Source organism: Sinocyclocheilus grahami, unplaced genomic scaffold, assembly GCF_001515645.1.
Source record: "Sinocyclocheilus grahami isolate Dianchi unplaced genomic scaffold, SAMN03320097.WGS_v1.1 scaffold143.1, whole genome shotgun sequence".
Taxonomy (NCBI): Eukaryota; Metazoa; Chordata; class Actinopteri; order Cypriniformes; family Cyprinidae; genus Sinocyclocheilus; species Sinocyclocheilus grahami.
The window spans coordinates 1,177,587-1,190,758 of record NW_015505322.1 but is presented as its reverse complement, the minus strand read 5'-3'; the positions used below and the strand labels follow the sequence as shown (position 1 = coordinate 1,190,758).

General features: G+C 36.4%; 1 protein-coding gene across 3 annotated transcripts in view; it reads right to left on the bottom strand.

The window, feature by feature from the left end:
* Nucleotides 1-13,172, bottom strand: part of spock3 (SPARC (osteonectin), cwcv and kazal like domains proteoglycan 3) — a 38,679-nt gene that overhangs the window by 9,529 nt on the left and 15,978 nt on the right. For all 3 annotated transcript variants that reach the window (XM_016280744.1, XM_016280742.1, XM_016280743.1), the window contains 4 exons: nucleotides 8,642-8,747; nucleotides 7,098-7,197; nucleotides 2,148-2,261; nucleotides 1,815-2,036 (listed from right to left, as the gene is read on the bottom strand). In XM_016280744.1, the coding sequence (XP_016136230.1) occupies nucleotides 1,815-2,036; nucleotides 2,148-2,261; nucleotides 7,098-7,197; nucleotides 8,642-8,747 (542 nt within the window). The remainder of the gene's footprint in view (nucleotides 1-1,814; nucleotides 2,037-2,147; nucleotides 2,262-7,097; nucleotides 7,198-8,641; nucleotides 8,748-13,172) is intronic.

The following is a 13,172-nucleotide window of genomic DNA, read 5'->3' as shown; positions in this document are numbered from 1 at the left end:
AAACTGTGACAAATCATACCCAAAATTTCTTCATACAGTGGACTACCAGTAAAACAGAAAAAAGTTGAGGTTTGCATGAAGCTGGGTGACAGCATGCCCAGGAGACTACAGACTGTCATTAAGGCTAAAGGTTGCCCGGCTAAATATTGATAGTTGTGTAAATACTGTCATACTAACAGCTGTATGATTTTTGGTTGATTGTAATCCATTAGGCTACATACCTTTCTATCAAAGTTATCTAACATTATCAAGCTGAATTTGTTCTGACTCCGTTTAACTCTGAGTTCTTGTCATATTGTATTACCATTTTCTAAACTATAGTGAATAAACTGTGATAATGTGAGAAATGTTGAAGGTGTCTGAATAAATTTAGGTTTGACTATCTATTTGATAAATAAAGTTAACCAACTAACATTATACATACTCTTTTGGTTTCTGTACCCAATATTTTAAAAATTTACAAATGCAATAAAAATATTGGTATCGGTACTCGGTATCGGCAAGTACCAAAAATAAAAGTATCGGTATCAGGCGAGTACTGGAAAAAGTGGTATCGGTGCATCCCTACTAAAAAGCCTGTCAAACTGCACCTGATTACTGGACTAAGTTATAATTTGCATCTGATTGTGCTAATAATGTCAAAAACACACAAGATTCACATATAAACACAGTTGGTTATGTCTAACGTGAAAGTAAACAGTTGAGAGAAAAACGGATGCATGCAGCTCTTAAAGTGACAGCAGACTAATAGTACTGAACATGCTGCGGCTTATCATTAAAGGCATAGTTCACCCAAAAATTACAATTGTGTCATCATTTACTCACTCTCATGTTGTCCCAAACCTGTATTAATTTCTTTCTTGTGCTGAACACAAAATAAGATATTATTTTATTTTGACGAATGTGGGAATACTTTGAAGAATGCTGGCCCCCATTGACTTTCATAGTAGGTAAAAAATACTAATGAAGTCACTGGGGACCAACAACTGTTTGGTTCCCCACATTCTTCAAAATAAATTGTATGTTCAACAGAAGAAAGAAACTCATTCAGGCTTAAAACAACTTGAGAGTGAGAAAATGATGACAGGATTTTTATTTCTGGGTGAACTGTCCCTTTAATGATAATAAAACAACAAAACACAAAGAGAAAAATCACTCACTGCTCTTGACTGAAGAACTTTAATACAGTTGCTTTAATAAGAATAAATGTATAATTTATACAGTGAAGTGTATATAGTGTTTTATCTTTATATTTGTTCATTCAATTTCTTGAATGCTACTGCTAAATACCTGAAAAATAAAGCACTGTTTGTTTTATTTGTATATTATTCGTATTTGTAATGTGTATCTTTGTTCTTATATTTTTAATAACAAAGATAAAATAATGACAAAGATTTTTTTATCTTCGCCACTTTGGCCTAAATATCTGCCATTCTTTTTTTATTTTATATTTTGTCACCTTGTTAGACTTTGTTTTTAAAATAGGGAAATTAGTTTGTCTGTACTGCTCAGACAACTCGCAAAATAGTAAAACCAACATTACAGAATGGTGATACAATTGTGATTTTCCTGGAAAAAATCGTGATATATTTTTGCCATATTGCCCACCCCTATGTTAAATGACATTTTAATTTATTCATTGTCCAAGCAATGTGACTGACCATGTGAGAAGCACATTTCCGGGTTCGTATTTTCACAAACTCACACCTCCAGCATGAATTTATCTTCATCCCAACGCATGAGTTTTACGCAGATTTATTTTTACAGACGTCCCCCTGAGAAACAATTACTGTCTGATTAAAGCGTAAGTTTACCTTGATATCTCTGAAAGCAGGAACACCACTCTTGGCTGGAAATGAGCCTGTCTCTGTTTGTGTCACATGACCTGAAGAAGGCTTTAGTGCACACATCACTCTTCTCTGAGCTCAGGCTGGATAGCTCTAACTGGTCGAGCTGAAGGTCCAAGTTTGTGTCCAGTCTGGAGAACATCCAGCCCAGAGAGTCCTTACAGAGAGGCATCTTACTCATGTCCACCACTGCACAGACATACAGAGCACCATTATGATGGTTATTAGGTTAGCACAAATATTATCAGTTTGGATGTGTTTTGTGTGTGTGTGTGTGTGTGTGTGTGTGTGTGTGCTCACTCTTCTCTGGCTTCTGGAACTTGTATTTCTTGCTGGGATTGCCACTCTCATGAAGAACTGTGATCCACTCTCGTAATCTGCTAACCACTCCAGTCATCTCCGAATTTCCACACTCTAGGCAGAAAAACACACATAACACAAATCCGCATAGTGTCCAAAACCCTACTTTTGGTGGTCACCTTAAATTTGACCATCATTTATGATGTGCTTACATTGATTCATGGCTTAAGTAGAATTTAAGCAGACAGTCTTGTACCCTGTTTTTGATTTTCAAATGCTTTTTTGCTTTGAATCAAAGGAAATGTGATTAATCTTGGAGCTTGTTGATTTGACTCGAGGCTTAAAACTCGAGTCTTTAAAAACAATGCCTGTAGAAAATTCCAGTCATTTAATCTAGTTAAATGAATTGGTTAAATACCAGGGTTGCTGAAAAAGTGTGCAACCACTGTTGGACTATATTGACTTATAAATAGGAATTTTCAAGTATACACTTTTCTAGCTTTACTGATCACAGCTGAACTTGATTAGTGATTTCATTAGGAATAGATAAAACATCCAGCTTCATTGCTGGTTATTAAAGGGATAGATCACCCAAAAATTATAATTACCCCATGATTTCCTCACCCTCAAGCCATCCTAAGTGTATATGACTGACTTCTTGGAGACAAATACATTTCAGACGAATCCTTTCTTACACAAATGCATCGCTTTACTTTAGAAGTCATTTGTTAACCCTGTTAATAAAATGCCTCCTAAAATAGTTAAACGAGCCGTGTGGAATACTTTTATGATAGATGGATGCACTTTTTGGGCTTCAAAGTCTCGACCACCATTCACTGCCATTATTAAGCTTGGAAGAGCCAGGACATTTTTTAATGGTGACACTGCAGGCTATAAAACCCATAATATTGAATAACACCAGCAATAACTGTGCCTGCTGGTGAGATTTGTACTTATCCAATGTATAAATAATTTCCTTGATTGTATTTTCTGCATCCAGTGTGTTTTGATATGTTCATTAGATTTAATAGTCTGTGTATATTGTTTGGGGATGGTTTGGGGTATTTGATAAATCTAGTTTTGTTGTAAGTAATTAATGAGCGTAACTGATTGAATTCTTGTAGCTAATGCATCATACATCTGTGCTGATTGTTGATAAGATGCAGTACTGGAAGGAAGGAAGGGTTGGGGCTTTGCATTCAGAAACAGCTGCGAGGGCTTATAGTCATGTTCTCTCATTTGGGATTTGTTCTTTTTCCATTCTTATGTGCAGTGCAGCTGAACAGAGGTGTCTACATGAAGAGCTTTGATCTCACTGATATTTGGTCACTGGAAAAAAATATATATTCATGCTTTTCACCCCTTCATAAATCTATTTTGACTTCAGTTCCATGATCTTAAGTTTAGTTTGTGATGCTTTAAGCTCTAAATTGTCATTGACAATCTTTTGATGGTGAATGTGACTGAATTTCTTCTATAGACCTGAAGCAGAGCAGCTGAAGACAGGACTTATGTTCATTGGGATAATGATGAAAACAAACATTACTGCGCTGTCTTTCTCACACGTACACGCATACACACACTGACACAAGCAATCTGGAACAGCAAACATTTAATAAGTTCCTGAGGGATTCAGTAGCTTTGAGATTCCACACAAAATAAGACTAGTTTGGTGTACTGAACTCTCTTTGCTGCTCTCGTTGCAGATGAAAACATGCCAAGTACCCACCCTAAAGGGTACACATCCCTTCCCACAGCTACAGAGATTGGTTTCAGATCCAGAGTAATTTGTTGGTTCATTAAGTAATGACATGAGATACTCATAATTACCATTTATTAGGGCTTAAGGGAGAAAAAAACACTTTTATATAACAATATATAAACTGTATATTGTGTGCAGTGCAGAAAATTGTATGCACAGGATACCTACTAAATTAGTCAAAATATGCAGTATACAACAGATGTGGAATGCTGTAACTTGAATGAACCAGAAGTGTATGTGATGTGTGTGTGTATATACAGGTGCATCTCAATAAATTAGAATGTCGTGGAAAAGTTCATTTATTTCAGTAATTCAACTCAAATTGTGAAACTCGTGTATTAAATAAATTAAATGCACACAGACTGAAGTAGTTTAAGTCTTTGGTTCTTTTAATTGTGATGATTTTGGCTCACATTTAACAAAAACCCACCAATTCACTATCTCAACAAATTAGAATACTTCATAAGACCAATAGAAAAAACATTTTTAGTGAATTGTTGGCCTTCTGGACAAATTCCTTGACACGTCTGTGTGTGGTGGCTCTTGATGCCTTGACCCCAGCCTCAGTCCATTCCTTGTGAAGGATTTTGCTTGACAATCCTCATAAGGCTGCGGTTCTCTCGGTTGGTTGTGCATCTTTTTCTTCCACACTTTTTCCTTCCACTCAACTTTCTGTTAACATGCTTGGATACAGCACTCTGTGAACAGCCAGCTTCTTTGGCAATGAATGTTTGTGACTTACCCTCCTTGTGAAGGGTGTCAATGATTGTCTTCTGGACAACTGTCAGATCAGCAGTCTTCCCCATGATTGTGTAGCCTAGTGAACCAAACTGAAAGACCATTTTGAAGGCTCAGGAAACCTTTGCAGGTGTTTTGAGTTGATTAGAATATGGTGACATGCCAATCAGCTAATTTGTTGAGACAGTGAATTGGTGGGTTTTTGTTAAATGTGAGCCAAAATCATCACAATTAAAAGAACCAAAGACTTAAACTACTTCAGTCTGTGTGCATTTAATTTATTTAATACACGAGTTTCACAATTTGAGTTGAATTACTGAAATAAATTAACTTTTCCACGACATTCTAATTTATTGAGATGCACCTTTTTTACAGGGGAAAAAAGGATTTCCAAGCTGATAACTAGATACCACTTGCTTAATTAAGCCAGCAGTATTGGTCAATGACAATGTCTGGATATATTTAAAAATGAACACACCTCGTCTATGATGAGCATGTGTTTTAATTTAATTAAGTTAAAATTTATTTTGATAAGCAATTTTGGGGGGCATAAAGTGTAAAATGTAGCAGTGACAACTGTCCTAATATAATAATGAAGAAACTTTATATATATATTAGGGGTTGAACGACTTCTGATTTTTTAAAGTCGACTTTTATGTGATGAAAGTTGAGTCGAAGTCGACTAGTCACTGATGACGTCATTAATGAACATCAGCCTGGAGCTGTAACAAAAAAAAAAAACACCTTGTGCACAGCTATGGCATATGCCACAGCGCTGCCCACATGGCTATTGCTCTTGGCTATAACAGCTCATTTTTATCAGTTCTTTTGTCTTTGGGTCGTTATATTTCTCACAGATTTCTGCTCGATCTAAATAAGATAACGTTACAGATAAAGTAGCACAGTAAAGATTACATTCATATGAACGCATTAGTGAGAGCGATTGCGTGTGTGAATCATGGGCTGGGTGACCGTGTATACACACACACACACACACACACACACACGTATAGTAGGCCTATGCATGAAAATGCGTATTTTTCAATTAAAGATGGCTTATAGATTTAATATGGGCTGCTTTTGGTGTTATATTTAGTTACTTAATTATAAAATGTTTTTCTCTATTTAACAACATTACAATAGTAAAAGATGACTTCCCTTACTGATCACGTCTCTTGCGCGGCGGGATGTTGGACTCATGAAAAATAATCACATAGTTTGTATTCACCAAAACTGATTTACTGAAGTGAAAACACGGACGAAATTGGCGTTAGCATGAGCGCCGCATCCAGTCTGTGATTGGATGATGACAGGTATCGGTGATCATTCTCAAATGATCAGCACTGCTGCTGTTGTTTCAGTCAGTGGTTAGATCAGCATAGCAGTCAAAAAAACGGGACAAGGGAAGTCACGTGCGGGACAAATCAATTAGGCCCAAAATATGGGACGTCCTGGCTAATACGGGACGGTTGGCAACCCTACTTGTGGAGCGCTTTCAGAGTATGTATTTATTTGTCATTTTAACTGGTTGGAAACGGAGCGTAAATGTGGAAGTCCTTCAAAGATTTCTTATCCTGTTGCACCCTCTATAGGACCAGCGACTAATCGATCGGTGCAACCCCTAATATATATATATATATATATATATATATATATATAATTGTGAAATATTATTATAGTTTACAATTATTTTTTTCTATTTTAATATATTATTGCAATTTATTCCTGTGATTAAAGCTGAATTTTCAGCATCATTACTCCAGTCTTCAGTGTCACATGATCTTCAGAAATCATTCTAATATGCTGATTTGCTGCACAAGAAATATTTCTCATTATTATCAATGTTGAAAACAGTTGCTGCTTCATATTTTGTGTGAACTGACATAGTTTTTCAGGTTTCTTCAATGAATAGAAAATTAAAAAGAACAGGATTTATGTAAAATAAAAATCATTTAGAACATTATAAATGCATTTTCTGTCACTTTTGATAAATGTAATGTATCTTACTGGCCCCAAAGCGGTAGTGTATATTTTAGAATGTCAAAAAAATATGGAAGATGGGGGGAAAAAAGAGATAGAAAAAAGATGTGAAAAAATTTTAATTGCTTTTTACTTAATGGTTACATCACATTTTTAGAGTAATTAAATTAAAAATGTACTTAAAAATGGCATGAATGTTTTTCAAAACCATATCCAGTACATTTCTAAAAACGTATGTGTGTTAAACTAGAATTTTAAAACATTTTCATTTTCTTTATTGTGGACACTTATTTTTCTCACATTTGTCATTGTCCCATATTATCATATCCATAATATATATTAAATGAACAGTGTATACTGTACGGTATGCAGTAAGCATTGCACATATTCCTTTCCAAACAAAGGCAGTGTTTGTGTGCAAGTCCTTATGGGTCTAACAGAAATGAACTGTATTAATAAAGTGTGTGTACCTCTCTTCTCTGCTGGATTTCCTGGAGGGCAGGGACACTGTCCTGGACACTTCACAGAAATCTGCTTCCCAGAGATGCAAGCTTGATATTCTACTTTACACTACAACACACACACACACACACACACACACACACACACACACACATATAAAGCTGAGATTAGATAAGTACATTGTCGATCTGGGATTAATCTCTTGGTTGAATACCTCTGTGACACAGCATTATGAAAAGCAATTCAAACTGTATACACATACTGTATAGACACACACACACACACACACACACACACACAGTGGCAATTCTCACAAACAGGCAGTGTGTGTGTTACCTTGGTGGAGTAAGTGTGTCCATCTGTTCCACAAACAGGTGAAGGGTGCACAACTGGACATCTTTTGCATTTCAGCAGTGGTGAGTTCAAATTCATGTCTTTAAAACTGCAAAAGAGAAATGACTCTTTTAGCACTAACAATGAAGAAGCCAAACAATACTGATCTGCAGAAATGCAGCCTGTTTCTATCTGTCCTCTTCTTACTTCTTACTTATCTGCTGCACTGGATCTGCGCTGGTTTTACTTCAATAGCCAAATTGAAAATCCAGTGGCAAACAAATACAGTACAATAAAGAATTATTTCCCTAGAATCAATTGATATCTATTTTATTTTGAACCAACAACATGCAATATTATTAGCATGGCAGGCTAAATAGGAAAACTGTCGATTTAGATTTTTAAGATGGTTTCACGTAAACCACACTTTGGTCATTCTGGTCAACACAAATCATATTTATTCTCACTTTAAGTGAATATCTTCATATTTTAGTTTCCCTTGTAAAGTTTCGTTCATTGTTTTTGAGGATGAGGGGATGTTAGGAACCTGTACGTGAATCTGCCTAATTTGTAGGAGTATGAATCTTTGGGCTGACAGCAAATCAATTTACAATTCACTTGTTTTCTGTTAGATTCCAAAGCGATATTTGCCAATCCTGAATTATTAAATTTGATTCATTACACAATTTGATTTAACAACTATTTATTCAGTACTTAATTTATAAGATACTTTAATTTGTCTAAATTCTACCAAGTAATAAATTAACTTGCATGAAATAGTTTCACTGGTCACTAATTCAGTGGTTCTCAACCAGGTGGCTGGAGCCCACTAGAGCACCTTAGGTGGACCTAAAAATTTATTAAATACAAATTTTAATAATAAATCATTTTGAAAGTGTAATTTCTAGATCTGTGCTTTGAATATTGTTGTGGACCATGGAGAGCGAAAAAGTTGAAAGACATTGCTCCAACATCTCTTCTGACAAATTATATGACACACACACACACACACACACACACACACACACACACACATATAAAGCTGAGATTAGATAAGTACATTGTCGATCTGGGATTAATCTCTTGGTTGAATACCTCTGTGACACAGCATTATGAAAAGCAATTCAAACTGTATACACATACTGTATAGACACACACACACACACACACACACACACACAGTGGCAATTCTCACAAACAGGCAGTGTGTGTGTGTTACCTTGGTGGAGTAAGTGTGTCCATCTGTTCCACAAACAGGTGAAGGGTGCACAACTGGACATCTTTTGCATTTCAGCAGTGGTGAGTTCAAATTCATGTCTTTAAAACTGCAAAAGAGAAATGACTCTTTTAGCACTAACAATGAAGAAGCCAAACAATACTGATCTGCAGAAATGCAGCCTGTTTCTATCTGTCCTCTTCTTACTTCTTACTTATCTGCTGCACTGGTTCTGCGCTGGTTTTACTTCAATAGCCAAATTGAAAATCCAGTGGCAAACAAATACAGTACAATAAAGAATTATTTCCCTAGAATCAATTGATATCTATTTTATTTTGAACCAACAACATGCAATATTATTAGCATGGCAGGCTAAATAGGAAAACTGTCGATTTAGATTTTTAAGATGGTTTCACGTAAACCACACTTTGGTCATTCTGGTCAACACAAATCATATTTATTCTCACTTTAAGTGAATATCTTCATATTTTAGTTTCCCTTGTAAAGTTTCGTTCATTGTTTTTGAGGATGAGGGGATGTTAGGAACCTGTACGTGAATCTGCCTAATTTGTAGGAGTATGAATCTTTGGGCTGACAGCAAATCAATTTACAATTCACTTGTTTTCTGTTAGATTCCAAAGCGATATTTGCCAATCCTGAATTATTAAATTTGATTCATTACACAATTTGATTTAACAACTATTTATTCAGTACTTAATTTATAAGATACTTTAATTTGTCTAAATTCTACCAAGTAATAAATTAACTTGCATGAAATAGTTTCACTGGTCACTAATTCAGTGGTTCTCAACCAGGTGGCTGGAGCCCACTAGAGCACCTTAGGTGGACCTAAAAATTTATTAAATACAAATTTTAATAATAAATCATTTTGAAAGTGTAATTTCTAGATCTGTGCTTTGAATATTGTTGTGGACCATGGAGAGCGAAAAAGTTGAAAGACATTGCTCCAACATCTCTTCTGACAAATTATATGCATCTTTTTCTTCTCCCTTTAAAAGGCTGATAAGCATTTTTTTAAATTGTTTTAAAGGGGTCCTATTATGCTTTTTCACTTTTTCAACTTTAGTTAGTCTGTAATGTTGCTGTTTGAGTATAAAAAAGATCTGCAAAGTTACAAAGCTCAAAGTCCACTTCAAAAGGAGATATTTTATTTAACAGAAGTCACTTTTCAAAAACTACAACGAACGACTCGTTTGGACTACAACGCATATTTCCGGGATTTGTGATATCACAAATATCGACGAATGGGACGAGACCTGTTGAGCTGCACTAGAGAAGGCAACGAGTGTTATCACTATGTCGTAGACACGCTAGCTTTCCCAAGACAGATGAACTTCGAGTGTTTACAATCATCCGGGTTTAAATCACGCTCAAATTGATTTGATTTTGATGCAATATTTACACTGAAGCTCGCAGACGGCTATGGTAAGGGGCGTGACATTTCCCGACCAGGCGCCGAGTGCTGCCAATCACAACACACACTGGCCCAGCTAACCAATCACAGCACATTTCGTATTTCAGAAGGCGGGCCTTCATTTGATACAGGAACTATTCGAGCCGTTCATGCCAGACTGGGGAGAGAGATGTTGTAATAATGTAAAATACGTGAAAAATAATGTGTTTTTCGAACAACCTAGTATGAGAGCCTGTTCTAGTACACCCCCAAAACAAAATCAAGACTTTGTAAAAGAGCATAATAGGACCCCTTTAAAGGTGCACTAAGCTATTTTTGCCAAACGATGTTGATATCTGAAAGCACTAGGGTTGTGACGGTGAGGAAATTTTCCCACCGGTTAATCGACGTGTGACAACACCGATAATACCAGTATCACCGTGGGGGCAGGCGCGTTTCCTCTTTTCCTCACTTTCCTTCGCATTTTAAATAGCTTGCAAAAGCGGCGTGCGCATTTTACTTTCACTTCAATTAGCGGCAATTCGGCGTCAATTGCTTGAATGCAACACCAAACTCACTTTAGCCTATATACAAAACATAGAACTTTTATTAACAAAACAAATAAAAATACACCATGCTATAGGGCAGGCTATGCCTAATATAAAATAACAAATAACTTACATAAAGTTTAAATAGGTAGCCTATACAAAACTGGAAATAAGTAAACATGTATAATATATAACCAAATAAATAAGAAACATAGAAAGTTTATTACGAAAACGAATAAGAAAGCTTGGAGGCACGGCATACACCTTGATGTCAAATAAAATAAATAAATTACACAAAGTTTAAATAAGGTAAAAATCAGCAAACACTGTGGAACCAATTAAATAAGAAACAAATGTTTAAAAAAACTTCCAAAATCACCTTAGATAAACAGCAAAAGTCAACAGGCTTTTCAAAATCCAAAATACTGCCAAAAAGGCGCTTTAGCATTTCGTTTCGAAACTAAATCATCCACGATCGTCTGGTCTGTCTTACCTCACTCTTCTTGTCAGTCAGCTCAACTCACTCTCCTCACTGGAGAAATTAAATCTGATCTATGCGACTGTCGTTCGGCACGCTGCATTGAGCAAGCCTGTTCTAGTACACCCCCAAAACAAAATCAAGACTTTGTAAAAGAGCATAATAGGACCCCTTTAAAGGTGCACTAAGCTATTTTTGCCAAACGATGTTGATATCTGAAAGCACTAGGGTTGTGACGGTGAGGAAATTTTCCCACCGGTTAATCGACGTGTGACAACACCGATAATACCAGTATCACCGTGGGGGCAGGCGCGTTTCCTCTTTTCCTCACTTTCCTTCGCATTTTAAATAGCTTGCAAAAGCGGCGTGCGCATTTTACTTTCACTTCAATTAGCGGCAATTCGGCGTCAATTGCTTGAATGCAACACCAAACTCACTTTAGCCTATATACAAAACATAGAACTTTTATTAACAAAACAAATAAAAATACACCATGCTATAGGGCAGGCTATGCCTAATATAAAATAACAAATAACTTACATAAAGTTTAAATAGGTAGCCTATACAAAACTGGAAATAAGTAAACATGTATAATATATAACCAAATAAATAAGAAACATAGAAAGTTTATTACGAAAACGAATAAGAAAGCTTGGAGGCACGGCATACACCTTGATGTCAAATAAAATAAATAAATTACACAAAGTTTAAATAAGGTAAAAATCAGCAAACACTGTGGAACCAATTAAATAAGAAACAAATGTTTAAAAAAACTTCCAAAATCACCTTAGATAAACAGCAAAAGTCAACAGGCTTTTCAAAATCCAAAATACTGCCAAAAAGGCGCTTTAGCATTTCGTTTCGAAACTAAATCATCCACGATCGTCTGGTCTGTCTTACCTCACTCTTCTTGTCAGTCAGCTCAACTCACTCTCCTCACTGGAGAAATTAAATCTGATCTATGCGACTGTCGTTCGGCACGCTGCATTGAGCAGCTGCGTTCAGTTTTTAATTGTAGTGTCTGTTCTTTTACTGAACTAAATTATTTTTATTACTATAAAAAATCAAAATGACGGTGGGGGTCGGTGCCGCGGTGGGCAAGTGACGTAACCGTTGTTGCGGTTTAACAGCGGTATCACCGTCAGCACTGTCTATCACGGCAAGCCTAGAAAGCACCAAAACAAACACGCCCATACCCCAACAGGACCTCGCCCCTATTTTGATAACTCCGCCCCACATGTACATACACAACCCTGGCAGCGACGATAGCGGAATCTGCTATGCCTGCCAGCCGTAGCATATTCAAGCAAAACCCAACACAGAAAAATTGTGTGACAAAACAAAATCAACGTAACGCACCTATCAAGAAGAAACAAAGCAACCTCTGCGTCCGATTCCAGGCCTTCCCGCTCCTTGAGTTCTCTCCACCGCTGGAAAGCTGCTCTGATATTTACGCGGTACTACCTCTTGCCTGATCGTAACCCTTCTTTTTAATGTTTTGTTCCTCCGAAATTTTCCTTATTTTTTTACATTTCTTTATTATCTGCCATCGCTATCTATAGTTGATCTGCTAATATCCGTCCTGTGCACTCACCGAGCGCTCTCTTCTCCCTGTCATCACTAGATGATACTTACTGCTGATTGGCAGAGAGTTTGTTTTGGGACTCGGTCCGACACTGTGCTTGCTCAGTGCACCTTTAATATTTGCAATGTGTCCACAACTCTACATAACAGACGTTATGCGACCACTTTTTGCATTGCACCCACCAGTTGAGAATCTAATGTTGTTTTTCCATACTTCTGTTATTTATGCTTCTCTATTTCTATACTTCTCTCTCTATGTTGATTTCTATGATACTTCTCTTCAATATCCCTCTTTGTCTGTCTCTTTGGACCATTAAAAAAAAAACAAAAAAAAAAACATTTGTATTATGCTATCACCCCAAATTCATTAACTGATTAGTTTCATAACGACAATCACTGTTGACAACTGTAGCTTGCAAAATCCAGGTCATTCTGTGCCTTATTTTCACCTCGGTCACACACACACACACACACATACACATACTCTCTCTCTCTCTCTCTCTCTCTCTC